Source organism: Mandrillus leucophaeus, unplaced genomic scaffold (assembly GCF_000951045.1).
Source record: "Mandrillus leucophaeus isolate KB7577 unplaced genomic scaffold, Mleu.le_1.0 Scaffold108, whole genome shotgun sequence".
In the NCBI taxonomy this organism is placed as follows: domain Eukaryota; kingdom Metazoa; phylum Chordata; class Mammalia; order Primates; family Cercopithecidae; genus Mandrillus; species Mandrillus leucophaeus.
This window is the reverse complement of record NW_012098987.1, coordinates 4,965,847-4,980,562: the sequence shown is the minus strand read 5'-3', so window position 1 is coordinate 4,980,562 and position 14,716 is coordinate 4,965,847. Positions and strand designations below refer to the sequence as shown.

The following is a 14,716-nucleotide window of genomic DNA, read 5'->3' as shown; positions in this document are numbered from 1 at the left end:
CTTTTTTCTTTGCCTAGTTGGAAGGAGCTGAACCTTCTGGGCAGCTTCAAAATATTGATGAAGAAGTTATCTCTTCTGCTTGCCGTCTTGTGTGTGAGTGGGCCCAGAAAGTGTTAAGCCAACCATTTGACACTGTCTTGGAATTAGCCCGCTTCCTTGTAAAAAGTCACTATATAGGCACCAAGTCAATGGCAGCTCTAACTGTAATGGCAGCAGCACCACCAGGTACGACATTACTGTGAACAAGCTAAAAACTGACAGGTTTTATTGTATTTAGAATTGGTAGCAAAAGAAGAGTTAGATCAAAGAACTTCATCCTTTTAGTACTTGTATGGGTTCACTCTTACTCCACTTAACACTAAATTCAGATGGGTTTGTTGAGCCAAGAAAATAATAATCCTTTCATTATAAAGCTTAATGCTATGTTTCTATAGATTGCTTTGCTGGCATATAAAACTAGATTCCCCAGCTGATATGTTATTAATTTTTCCATTGCTATTTTTACATTTATAGAATGTGTTTATATGTACTTTTATATGTACATATATGTGTATCTAAATAAATATTAGAAGTAAAATAATACGATTAAATTTTTAAATTACTTGTTAGATTCCTATTCCAAAAACTAATGCTTATACATAAAATTATCTTTCCACACTGTGACAGGTAACTTAGTCTCAAAAAAAAAACACTGTACGGAGGCTTACTATAAAATAACAAGTGATGTTTTTTACTGTGCATTCATATGACTATTTTTATTCAAAGATGAATTTTTGGAATCGACAGTTTTGGGAATTGACAGTCTTGTTAGAATGACTCCCTCCTAAATTAATAGTTGTGTAAAATATCAGTTCTGATGAATTTTTTAAAATATCTTATTTCAGTTATACCTTATAAACCTAGAGTGGATAAATTATTCTAGAAAATTATGATGTCTATTAAAAATGCAGTGATATAGTGATCTGAGACTTATTTTTCCAATGACTATCCTTCTAAGTGTTAATTCTAAATATTTTTAAATCTACGATAGACTTATCCTGGCCAGAATTATAGTCTCTTAATTAACTTCACTTGTTTGTTTAGTATCTTTTACACATTAATAATGAGTCTGTTTTCTTCTAATTTTACATTTAGTATGTGGGATGTATATGTGTGTAACCTCTCATTTTGTGGTCAGTTGAAGACCCATTTCAGAAAAATAATGTCATATAGTTTTTCCTGTCTACATCTAAACTGTATGACCTAAATCTGTTTATTCATTATACTGACCAGCAGGAGAATGCTTGACCAGCCTTATTGAGCTAAATAGCTCACATATGTTACCTCATTTAATTCCCCCAGCAGTTCTGTGAGATAGGTGATATTTATTCCCAATTTATAGACTTGGGGAGGTCAATTAACTTGTTCATGGGCATGTAAGTAATAGAGCCAGGATTTGAATCCTGATTTGTCTGTCTACAAAGCCCAGCTTCACTCAATTATGTCATAATGTCATATGGTAGAATAAGCTTTAAAAGGAGCGAACCCTTCAGTTTGCTCTGCTCTCTTTCTCCTATCCCTGCCGACATCTAGAAGAGAACTTCAACAGATGGAGGATTTAGGAGGTATCATAGAGAAAAGAAACATCTCTTTCCTATTTCTCTCATTTGCAAAGTCTAACTGAGGGAAATGTTGAATGAATGAATTTTTAAGGCATAAGTGTTAAATAAAGGTGTGAGTTTTTTAAACAAAAGTACTAAAAATTACATTTATAAAAAAGAGACTCCATTTTTGAAAGCAATCAGCCTGAGAGGGTAAACACTTTACCAACTCTATCATTACTCAGAACATTTTTAGAATGTCTCTCAAAATTTTGATCTCAGCCCCTTACTATATTTTTCAAAAAAGACCTTTGATAGTAGACTAATCTTCATCCTTTGAAGGTGAATTTGGCTTTTTATAAATATAGTCTCCATATTAAGAACAGGTTGTGTTACAAATGTCCTTTTGTAAGTCAGCTGCTTGGAACTCATTCCTATCTAAAAACCCTGGCAGGAAGGTAAGACAGCCAATTTGTGAGCCATTGGCAGAGGCTCTCCGGGGTGCAGGTGCTGAGAAGCCAGAGCTGAGGCTTGGGGTCGGGAAGGGGCAAAACAATTCGAGCTGGATTTGAGAGGAAAAATCGTGATTTTTAAAAGGGGCTGGGGGTTCAACAGATTCTCATCATTATCAAGTGTGGGGAGAGAGTTATAGCTTCCTCATTCTCTATTTCCTGCTCCCCACACCAAGTAGTTGTTGTTAACTAGAATGATGAAAAGCAGAAATTGAGATGGGGAAAAGAAAAGACTTAAAGGCCAAGGTGTACCAGCAGGATAGTTGTTCCTCCCCTTTCTTCTCTTCATTGTTTTTATTGCCCACAACTTACTTTCTAATGATCTCAATGCCATGCCCTAAATCTGAAATGAGCTTTTTAAACATTTTATTATATAATCCATTTTTCCTAAAATTTGTATTTTGCGTATTTTGTCAGTTTTTTTCAGTCTTTATCTTACTGTTTTAAAGGTTTTCACAGTGACACTTTTTTGGAATATCTTAACGTTAGTCTTAATAAGAAATTCTGCTTCTTAATTTCTTCTAGGTCATACAGGAATAATTGTATAGTAGCAATATAATAATAATGCCTATTTCCATGAATTTCTGGTAGAATTAAAAACTGTTTTCTCCATATAAATTTTTTCCATTATGGGGAGTGGCTTCAGCAAATATGTATGGAATTATTGAATGCCCCACATGGGCTAAATATTAAAATCATGAAAATACATGTATTTATTTCTGATTAGAAATCAGGGAGGGAAATTTACTGACCTTTGAGAAAATGTAAAAATGCTGTGTTGGCATTTATCTTAGCTTCTGCACATTTATAATATAGCTACTGTGTTTAAAATCCTGTTGATTTAACTGAAACTATCACCTGAGCTGAACCATATTATAAGATGACAAAGCTATATTGACAATTGTTTATAAATTCGAAGTCTAATGCTTTATACAGAAATTGTGAGTTAAAATTTTGGTTGCTTTGTCCAGTAGATGGCTACATTTTCAAAGAAATTCAAAGGAACCTGCCTTCTATAAAGGAGAGTATTTATTTTAGCTTTCCTTTCTGTTTATTTTCAGGAATTAAAGGAATTACCCAGCCTTCTGCTTTTATACCAACAGCTGAAAGTAATTCCTTTCAGCCTCAGGTGAAGACTTTGCCATCTCCAATTGATGCTAAACAGCAGTTGCAACGGAAAATCCAGAAGAAGCAGCAAGAACAGAAACTACAATCCCCTTTGCCAGGAGAATCCGCAGCAAAAAAATCAGAAAGTGCTACAAGCAATGGAGTAACGAATCTTCCTAATGGAAATCCTTCAATCCTTTCTCCTCAACCTATTGGTATCGTTGTGGCAGCTGTCCCTAGTCCCATTCCGGTAATATAATTAAATAGTATTTGGCCTTATTGGGATGGTGGGAAATCAATTGTTCATTTAAAAGTGGCAGATGAAAAGAAGGCAAGTACAAGTGTAGCCACAAACTGGTTTTGTGACTACAGGAAGATTCCCCTTCAGTCTTTCAGTCAGGATGTATATTGTTGATTACAAAGTAAGCTATGAAACATTATGGAAAATATAAAGATCCAAGACATACAAAGTATGCACATAACCACTCAGAGCTTTATGTAAGAATTCTCATTTTTAGAGTTGTTTCATCCCTGGCTGAGCCAAGATAATTTTTTTTTTTTTTTTTTTTTTGAGACAGAGTCTCTCTGTCTCCTAGACTGGAGTGCAGTGCCACAATCTCGGCTCACTCCAGCCTCCACCTCCTGGGTTCAAGCAGTTCTTCTGCCTCAGCCTCCCGAGTAACTGGGATTACAGGCACTCACCACCACACCCAGCTAATTTTTGTATTTTTTGTATTTTGTATTTTTTAGTTGGCCGGGCTGGTCTTGAACTCGTGATCTCAAGTGATCCACCCGCCTTGGCTTCCCAAAGTACTGGAATTATAAGTGTGAGCCAACCCACCCAGCCAAGCCAAGATAATTTAATTGCAAACTTTATTTAAAAGTTAAACGCTTTTCTTTTTTACATTCAGGTGGAGCAAAATTCTATTGTGTAATGATAATACTTAAATGTAGGCCTATCCATGGCTTATCGGATACATGACTAGAACCTTGGCCAAATTCTTTAGCTAGTTTATTAACCTCTAGTTGTAGATAAGGAAACAATCTCCTGTTTTTCTATCTTACACAACTGAGGTTATGATGAAGGGACTTTTAAAATGAGAGTAAGTTGGTACTTTATGTTATTATTGATAATAATATTTAGGAAATATTTTATCGTTTTTCTTGTTCGTATTATCATCATGTTATTAAAATATGAAATACATGGTAACCACACTGTTCACTATAGGGCAAACTGGGGTAGATATTAGTTGTATCTTATTTGCAGTGGTTTAGTTACAGACGTTTAAGGTAGACACATTTATAAGACAATTTCCCCTATGAGTGAGCCATCTTAGCATAGATTCTGGTAGGTAACCTTTACAGTTATATGTTTCTTCAAGATTTTATGTCTTCTTCCTGTAACCCCCTTAAATCATTGCTTTAGCAAATATTGTTCACAAGTGTGAAGCTTGTAGTCTTGTTAACTGAAAAGTGACTTAATGATGTTCTTACATATTTTTTAATTATAATGCGTTATGGTTGCGTTTGTTATATTTATGTGTCTGATTGTGTAGAACCTGGTCTAGAACTCTCTTCTAACATAGGAACTTTTTTCTTTTTAACATTAACATTTAATGAATGCCTTAAAAGTATATACAGATACATGAATTACTATTTACAGCCTAGACCTGTTAAATCTGATTTTTTGCTGTCTTTTAACAGGTCCAGCGGACTAGGCAATTGGTAACTTCACCAAGTCCAATGAGTTCTTCTGACGGCAAAGTTCTTCCCCTCAATGTACAGGTGGTCACTCAGCACATGCAGTCTGTGAAACAGGCACCAAAGACTCCCCAGAACGTTCCAGCCAGTCCTGGTGGGGATCGTTCTGCCCGGCACCGTTACCCTCAGATCTTACCCAAACCAGCCAACACCAGTGCACTCACCATTCGCTCTCCAACTACTGTCCTCTTTACTAGTAGTCCCATCAAAACTGCCGTTGTACCCGCTTCACACATGAGTTCTCTAAATGTGGTGAAAATGACAACAATATCCCTCACACCCAGCAACAGTAACACCCCTCTTAAACATTCTGCCTCAGTCAGCAGTGCTACAGGAACGGCAGAAGAATCAAGGAGTGTTCCACAGATCAAGAATGGTTCTGTCGTGTCACTTCAGTCTCCTGGGTCCAGAACCAGCAGTGCGGGGGGAACATCTGCTGTGGAAGTCAAAGTGGAACCCGAAACATCATCGGATGAGCATCCTGTACAGTGCCAAGAGAACTCTGATGAGGCTAAAGCTCCCCAAACACCTAGTGCCCTTTTGGGGCAGAAAAGTAATACAGACGGAGTACTGCAGAAACCTTCAAATGAAGGTGTCATTGAAATAAAAGCAACTAAGGTCTGTGACCAGAGGACCAAATGTAAAAGTCGCTGTAATGAAATTCTGCCAGGCACATCAACAGGCAATAATCAGAGCACTATCACTCTATCAGTTGCTTCTCAGAACTTAACTTTCACCAGCACCAGTTCACCATCTAATGGTGACTCAATCAATAAAGACCCTAAATTATGCACTAAAAGTCCAAGAAAACGACTGTCTTCTACATTGCAAGAGACCCAGGTGCCTCCTGTAAAGAAACCAATTGTGGAACAGCTTTCAGCAGCTACCATAGAAGGGCAGAAACAAGGCAGTGTTAAGAAGGACCAAAAGGTTCCACATTCAGGGAAAACAGAAGGTTCAACAGCAGGTGCTCAGATTCCTAGCAAGGTATCAGTAAATGTCAGTTCACACACAGGAGCAAATCAACCCTTGAATTCTTCTACCCTTGTTATCAGTGATTCAGCTTTGGAACAGCAAACAACCCCATCATCATCTCCAGATATAAAAGTAAAACTTGAAGGAAGTGTCTTTCTCTTGGACAGTGATTCAAAGTCAGTTGGCAGCTTTAATCCAAATGGATGGCAACAAATCACTAAGGATTCTGAGTTGATATCTGCCAGCTGTGAACAACAGCAAGCTATCAGTGTTATGACAATTCCTGAGCACTCTGATATCAATGACTTAGAGAAGTCTGTGTGGGAATTAGAAGGAATGCCACAGGACACATATAGCCAGCAGCTACATAGCCAGATACAGGAATCTTCTTTAAATCAAATACAAGCACATTCTTCAGATCAGTTACCTCTGCAATCTGAACTGAAGGAGTTTGAACCTTCTGTTTCCCAGACAAATGAAAGCTACTTTCCTTTTGATGATGAACTTACACAAGATAGTATTGTGGAAGAGCTGGTGCTTATGGAGCAGCAAATGTCAATGAACAATTCTCATTCTTACGGCAACTGTTTGGGAATGACCCTTCAGAGTCAGTCAGTAACTCCAGGAGCTCCAATGTCATCTCACACCTCCAGCACCCACTTCTATCATCCAATCCACAGCAATGGCACTCCAATCCACACACCCACACCTACACCCACACCCACTCCTACTCCAACCCCAACCCCAACCCCAACATCTGAAATGATTGCTGGATCTCAGAGTCTATCACGGGAGAGCCCTTGCTCCAGGCTAGCCCAGACTACACCTGTGGATAGTGCTTTAGGAAGTAGCCGACATACACCCATTGGTACTCCACATTCTAACTGCAGCAGTAGTGTCCCCCCCAGCCCTGTTGAATGCAGGAATCCATTTGCATTTACTCCAATAAGCTCCAGTATGGCATATCATGATGCCAGCATTGTCTCAAGTAGTCCTGTGAAACCGATGCAAAGACCCATGGCCACACACCCTGACAAAACCAAGCTTGAATGGATGAATAATGGGTATAGTGGGGTTGGTAATTCATCAGTTTCTGGCCATGGTATTCTCCCAAGCTATCAGGAACTAGTGGAAGACCGTTTCAGGAAACCTCATGCTTTTGCTGTGCCTGGACAGTCTTATCAGTCTCAATCCAGACATCATGACACTCATTTTGGTCGTTTGACTCCTGTCTCTCCTGTGCAGCATCAAGGTGCCACTGTAAATAACACCAACAAACAGGAGGGTTTTGCAGTCCCTGCCCCTCTTGATAATAAGGGAACTAATTCGTCTGCCAGCAGCAACTTCAGATGCCGGAGTGTGAGCCCTGCTGTTCATCGCCAACGTAATCTTAGTGGAAGCACCCTCTATCCAGTATCTAATATCCCACGATCTAATGTGACCCCCTTTGGAAGTCCAGTTACCCCAGAAGTTGTTTTCACAAATGTTCACACAGATGCATGTGCCAACAACATAGCTCAAAGAAGCCAGTCAGTTCCATTGACAGTCATGATGCAGACAGCCTTCCCAAACGCCCTTCAGAAGCAAGCAAACAGTAAAAAAATAACCAATGTTTTGTTGAGTAAACTTGATTCTGACAATGATGATGCAGTGAGAGGTTTGGGAATGAACAACCTGCCCTCTAATTATACAGCCCGGATGAATCTCACTCAGATTTTGGAACCTTCCACTGTTTTTCCTAGTGCCAACCCACAAAATATGATTGATTCCAGCACTTCTGTTTATGAATTCCAAACACCATCTTACCTCACCAAAAGTAATAGCACCGATCAGATCAATTTTTCTCCTGGAGATAATCAAGCACAATCAGAAATTGGAGAGCAGCAGTTAGATTTCAATAGCACTGTTAAAGACCTGTTGAGTGGAGACAGCTTGCAAACCAGCCAGCAGCTGGTAGGTCAGGTAGCATCTGATCTCACTAATACTGCATCTGATTTCTCTAGTGATATCAGGTTGTCTTCTGAGCTCTCAGGCAGCATCAATGATTTGAACACTTTAGACCCAAATCTACTGTTTGATCCAGGTCGTCAGCAGGGACAAGATGATGAAGCTACACTGGAAGAGTTAAAGAATGACCCATTATTTCAACAAATTTGCAGTGAATCCATGAATTCTATGACTTCATCAGGTTTTGAATGGATAGAAAGCAAGGACCATCCTACTGTTGAAATGTTGGGTTAAATTGTGTTTTATAATATGTAGCACACTGTATCTAAAGACATATGTATTGTATTTGTCTTAATGGAAGTGCCTCCCGCAGCAGAAATACTATTAATTGTGACATTTTAAAAGCGTTTGCTGCAGAAGTGGTTTCTTCAGTAGGAAATGGTTAGACTTGCCTCAGTTCTTAACAAGTGTCTAAAGACAGTAGGCTGTAGAAGAACAAGTATTAGGTTTTAAATTTTATAATATGCCCCATTTATTCACATTGATTGACTATCCAGCTGTTACAAGAGCAGTCAATCTTTATTTTGTATAAGTTTCATTTCATCAGATGATCTGCACAGAACTCAGAATAAACCATCAATTTTAGGTATAGGCTATTTTGTTGTTGGCATTATCTTTTAGATATAAAATCATAGCTAAGGTGAACTGTAGACAAGAAAGTCTTCCTTGAAACAGGGACAATATTCAGGTTATTATAAAATATTTAGGCTTGAAGCATAGAGCTACTGTAGGATGAAAAATCTCTGTAGGACTTTCTGGGGCTTCAGTACCATTTACACCCACGATGAAGGGCTTAAATAGAAAATAATGGAAAATTAAATATTACTTTAAGGAAAGCAAAGCTGCACTAAAATTTTTAAGAGAAAAAAACAAGTAGCCATTTATATTTGTGACCTTGCATTATTTTTAAATGTTGATTTTAATATGGAGCTAGCACACATAGATGCGCAGGCACGCACACACAAAACAAGTAAATGTAACTCCAGGCATTTGTAATTTAATATAATAAATACAAGCATGTTAGAAAAATGCTTTATGTTTTATTATTTGTTAGTTAGGGGAATGAGAAGGAAAACAAAAGCATTCTCTTAGTTTCATCACAATGGCTGCATGTACATACTGAGATTCTAATTGAGATTTACTTTGAAATTTTTCGTTAAAATATTCCACCATAATGTTTTTTTCCTCTTCAACTGAGTGACTCCCTCACTCCTGAATATAGTAATGTAGTTTGATCATAGGATCCCTTTGAAAAACAGGAAGGAGGATAACATAAAAAACAACAAAAAACATTTCACCACCTAAGGTCTGAAGCCACAAATCTTTATATCTCTGATGAAACAAAGGGGATATCAACAGTACTTGAAGAAGAGGAGCATTTTATTACTTGCTTAATTTATTTATTGTGATAACCACAATTGCAAAATAAGAACTCAGGATTTGTTTTAAAATGTTTCTCTCTATGGCTCCCATTTTGTTTTGTGAATAATTATTTATGAGTTGCATGTTGACACAAACCTACTCACTGGTTGAAAGCTCCATTTAAGTGAGTTTCAAGATCACTTTCAAAGAGATTGTTAAATTGCCATTGTTTTTAAAGCTAACGTAAAACCATTTGCTATGCTACCTTGAACCTAGCTAAGCTTTCCTTTACCTTAGTAAGCCAATCAGAAGACTACAATCAATGAATATTTAGCAAATGTGCTGAAGGGTTTAATAAGGTTTTGTTGTTCAATAAATTTGCAAGGTAGGGTATTAACATATTTTGATAAAAAATGGTGCTAGAGTTGGCGCAGAGGTTTATATATTGATATGTCTTAGTTACTGGCATTTGTGTGTGTTTGTTTGCTGTTATCTTGATTTCATGATTTGTTAGGTATTTTTTTCTTGATGCTAGTTATTTCCTCACTGTACATTGAGACACAGCACTACTGCACACCAAAGTATGCAATACCCAAAGGAAACTGTGTGATTTCTTCTAACAAATGATGGGAGCCTTTCTTTATGAGATACTCTGAAAAGGAGATTTTGAGGCCATTCTAATCCCTTGTTTACATTATTAGCTTCCTACTAATATAAAAATAATGGAAATCTTTTTTGATAAAAATATTAAGACTGGAGGATTTTTAACCCCTTGTACAGTATTGCAGCAAACTCTTTAAATTTGGTTGAATTCGTCCAGCAAACTTTCTGGGGTTCATATATTGCACTAAATTTGTTGAACCTGTGGTAGGCACATCTCTTAGGATAAATGCAACCAATACAGTCCACAGATTAAACTTTTTAAATGTGTTTCATTATGAAAAGACAAAATGTCATCAAAGTGACAGATAAAATTGTCTTATGTAGCAATGTGCATTGATCTCAATGAGATATTTCTATTATTCTCTTACATGAGAATATTACAGCAGGAAGAATTAAGTTTAGTTTGCTTCACCATGTTAATACATGATCACAAAATGTGCATGAGTGTTACTGACTTATCTTGTACAGTACTAGGATTCCTGTAACCACTCTTTTTTTTTTCTTCGCTGTATTGAAACTGGTTCAGTGTTAACCAGGCAAACATAGTTATTCACAGGTTATTTACTTTATGTTTACTAATTCTGCTTAGTTATTGTTGAATATGTTCTGTTCCAGATTATTTTTATTGTTTTGATGTTTAAAACATTTTGCATACTGTTTATCATAAGACTTCATGAAGTAAATAATTTTGCATATAATTGCAATAAGCACTGACTTTTGAACTGAAAAGAAGGAAAGTGTTTTTTGTGCAGTGCATCTGAGGTTCATATAATAGTCTTGTACTATAATGTGCTTTACTACACGATAAATGACAAAAACAAGCCCTGTTTCATGTTTCATTTAGTGCAAAAAGTCAGATTTCCCCAGTGTTTTGTTGTCTGTTGTACCTGCTGAAACTACAGTAGTTGAATATTGCGGTAGCATTTCAGTTCTCTTTTTTTATTAAAAGTGCTCAAAAATTGTTTTTTAAATGTTTTCAAAAACAATTAAAAACATTTTATATTAAACTGACTGGATCTGAAGGTGTTTTATGGGACATATTTTATATAGGCAACACATTTTTTAAACAGACCCAGTGTTATTCTTCCTTTGATGTCATGAACTTTAGGGAGTGAATAAAAATCAGCAGAAGGCAGAACAGAGCTGCTGATCTGCTGTGTGCTATTAATCCAGAAGAATGCACAGATCTTATTTCACTCATCAGAACTCTGCTGTTCACTTAGGATTATTACCAATGAATGGTGCATGGCACAGAACTTTATGTTGTCCAAAAAGCCATCTTTTTCTCTTTCACATAGTGTTTATTTTTAAATGTTAGCCTATGGAGTACCTAGGTAAGTATATTTCTGGAGCTTTGAATAGAAAATGAGAAAAATTTAAAGCATAGCTGTGTTCAGAAGCAGTATAGACATTTCCAAGTACCAGAAATAACAAACCGGTAAGTGTAATGAATTTGTAAGCCAGAACCCGGGCTATAGGTCTGGAAGCAGACTGAAGTAGCCAGAAATGTCAGCTCCTGCAAAGTAATGAAATCAGGGTCTTGAATGGAGTTTCCTCGCTCTTGAAACTGAGAAGCAACAACAACCAGTGCCTGGGACTGTAATTTATATTGTAGACAGATTTTGAGTCAAACAGCCTACTCCTCTGTTTACATAGATCTTGGTAGATCTGTGATAGTTCCACTGTCACCACAGATCTGGAGCCCTCAGTTTGAACAGGTGGTAGAAGCAATTACAAAAGGAAAGGAGCAGAGATTAGGAAGGGAGAGGTAAAGAGCAGGAAGGCTGCCATGCAAGCTGAGCCTGCAAATCAACATTCAAAAGTACTTGAAGAAAATGGAACTAATCCTAAGAAAGGCAATCACTCAAGAAAATGAAAGTAATGAACTACCTAGATACTACTATAAAATAAGTATCTTAGGATCCTCAGTGCTAAATGACATGGAAGGGTAAAATGTCAGAGCAGGCAAACATAAGAACCAGTGCATAGAGCCAACCAGTAAAAAATTCTGGGGGTAAAAATACTGTATAACACCTGAGGTGATTTTGGTTGCAAGTAATTGAAAACCCAACACTGGCTTAAACCATAAGGACACTTACTTTTCGCTTAACAATGTTAGAGGAGATTCAAGGGTTCATTGAATGGTTTATTGTTTACAGGCACTGGATCCTGTTTTTCTGTGTTTCTGTTCCATCATCTTCAGCTTTGCTTTGCTGTGTCTTTTACCTCATGGTCACAAGATGACTGCCACAGCTCAGATGTAACATCCCAAGCAGGATAGTAAGCAGTCCTCATAGCCTTTTATCAGAGAGAAAAAAATCTCAGAATCTTCCATTAAGCACTCCATACACACACTCTATTAGTCTCATTGTATGAGACAAAGGCTCACCCTAAGGCCAATTACTTAGCTTAGATCCTTAATTAATGCGTTATAGGTAAGAGAGGGGCCCATTTCCTGGAGCATGTAGTCATTCATCTTAAATGAGTTCCATCACCTAGGGAAGGTATTAGGGACTTGCCCTTTGGGAGGCAACCAGTAGCAGTCACTGCAAAAAATAGCTAGGTAAGATGTATAAGATCTTGTACCCACATTTGAGGGGCTTACAATCATGAAGCGTTAAGTACATGTTCTTTGTTAAGTGCCAACAATATGTATAATACACAATGTAGAAGAAAAGAATTTGAAATCTTCTGAACTAAGTATAAGTTTACTGGTGTTAACTGTTAACTGGTATCTTGCCTTCCCACTATGAGCTGAAAAATCAGGTATTATTGAGTATCATAAATGCAAGTTGCCTCAGCTCCTACAGCATGAGACCAAACTTTTTATTTTGTTAAATCTGAAGTACAGATTTATTTTGACATGCATTGTTATAAATGAATTTTTAAATAATTAAAATTATAAATTTATGGATGGGATCACATCAATATTTCACAATCTGAAATTTTAAAAATATGTAGGCCAGTCCTGTTACTGTAATCTGCTTAGAAGAACGAACGAAAACAAAAAGACTACATTTTTGAAAATTTGATTTTTAATTCTTGGAGAGGAGAAGATAGTCATAAATAAAATGTATCATGAGAGTGATATTACTGTGGTATATAGAGTATTTCTTTGCATTAGACCCAGTGTTAAATAGTTTGCATATATTCTCATGTCCTCATTGTAACAATTTTTAGCGAATCTTATTTTTCAGGTGAGAAAATTTAATTCAGAGATTAACTGGTGGAAGTAACATAATAACAGGAAGAGCCAGGATTATCTTAATTTCAAATCCTACTTCATACCATTATGCTATAAAGATATGTGTTCACAATGTACCTACTGCAGTTGTGTGATCTGGTTGCTTCTTTGAAATTTTCATTCTGGTTTTAAATTTAGAATTGAGTTTGATTTTTGTGGAGTTCTTTCTTTCTTTTTAACCTCCCATCCTTATATGTCAACGATTCTTTTTCATTTTTGTTGCTTTTAGATTTACCTGTAGTTTGTAACTTTCCTCCAAATTACTTGAATCCTTTTCCCTCCCTTCTCTCCATAGAAATACCCTGATGTATTAGAAGAACGAAGATTTAAATACAAAATTTTGTTTTCCACACAGCTTTTCAAGCACATTTCATACAGTTATACTCTAGTCATATTTATATTTAAATCACTTAAAATTTCGTCAAAATAAAAATGGGACCTTTTTTTAAGAGATGATAAAGTGCCTAAAATATGTCAGTCTCTGTACAAGGTGCTAGAGAAGACACCTGCCATTTTGAAATCTTGCAATATAATGAAAAAGACACAGTGAATGTCTTTGCAGGATTCAATGAGGTCACTATAGCAGAGATGGATATTTATCAGTAGTATGCATTCTCCCCTTCTTCCTTACTGTAAAAGTCTTTGATTTTTAGCTGAGCACACAGCCATCTGACCAAAAGGCTACAGCTGCCAACTTCCCTTGCAGTTAGGTGGAGACATTTACCAAGTACTCAAAGAGATGTAACCAAAAGGTTTGGGTGCTACTTCTTTTGCAGTGTTCTTGTCCTTCCTCTCTGCTGGCTGGAATGCAAATGTGATGGCTATAACTCAAGCAGCCCTCCTGGACTTCATGTTAAAGACACATGCTGAGTATGATTGAGCAACAAGATACAAGGAGCCCAAGGCCTGATGACTTTGGGAGGGAAGCTGCCCAAGCAGTCCTGACTGCTTACCTGTGGATGTGTTTTACATGAGAGAAATAAATTTCTTTCTGGTTTAACTCACACTTATTTTGAGTCTATTTTGAGTCTCTGTCACTCAACACAAATCCCAATTCTAGCCAACATAGCTGCTAGAAGGTTTTAAGCAGGATTGGGAATGTTAGAGTCACATGGTGATTGCTAAAACTATCATGGATGCCCCACATACCCTAGGAAAGGCAAACTGCATCTCTTTTTCATTGGGATTGGTAAATCAGGAGAGGATCCTAGAAAAATACCCTTTCATAGCTTTGGAGGTTGGGGGAGGCAGAAATAAGAGTAGATGAATTCTAAGCTGCTGATCAAATTGAAAGGCAATACAGCATTCTTGTCAGACCTAGGTTGAAGTCTCAGCTCTGCCAATTATAACCATGACCAATTATAACCATTCAAACTTACTTGAATATTAGTAATGATATCCATCTGGCAACCATTTCTACTGCTGTGCCACATGGTTCTGGCCTGTTCGTTATTTTTGCCAACATTTTGAATGAACACACACTAAGCTTGCTGTGGCAAATGTAG

At 37.0% G+C, this 14,716-nt stretch overlaps 1 protein-coding gene across 1 annotated transcript in view; it reads left to right on the top strand.

Annotated features, from left to right (window-relative positions):
• The window catches only part of RFX7 (regulatory factor X, 7), a 160,780-nt gene extending 149,806 nt beyond the window's left edge, over nt 1-10,974 (top strand). The window contains exons 7-9 of the mRNA XM_011986588.1: nt 18-225; nt 3,154-3,449; nt 4,904-10,974. Of these exons, the coding sequence (XP_011841978.1) occupies nt 18-225; nt 3,154-3,449; nt 4,904-8,176 (3,777 nt within the window). The 3' untranslated portion in view covers nt 8,177-10,974. The remainder of the gene's footprint in view (nt 1-17; nt 226-3,153; nt 3,450-4,903) is intronic.
• Nucleotides 10,975-14,716: the final 3,742 nt, after the last annotated feature.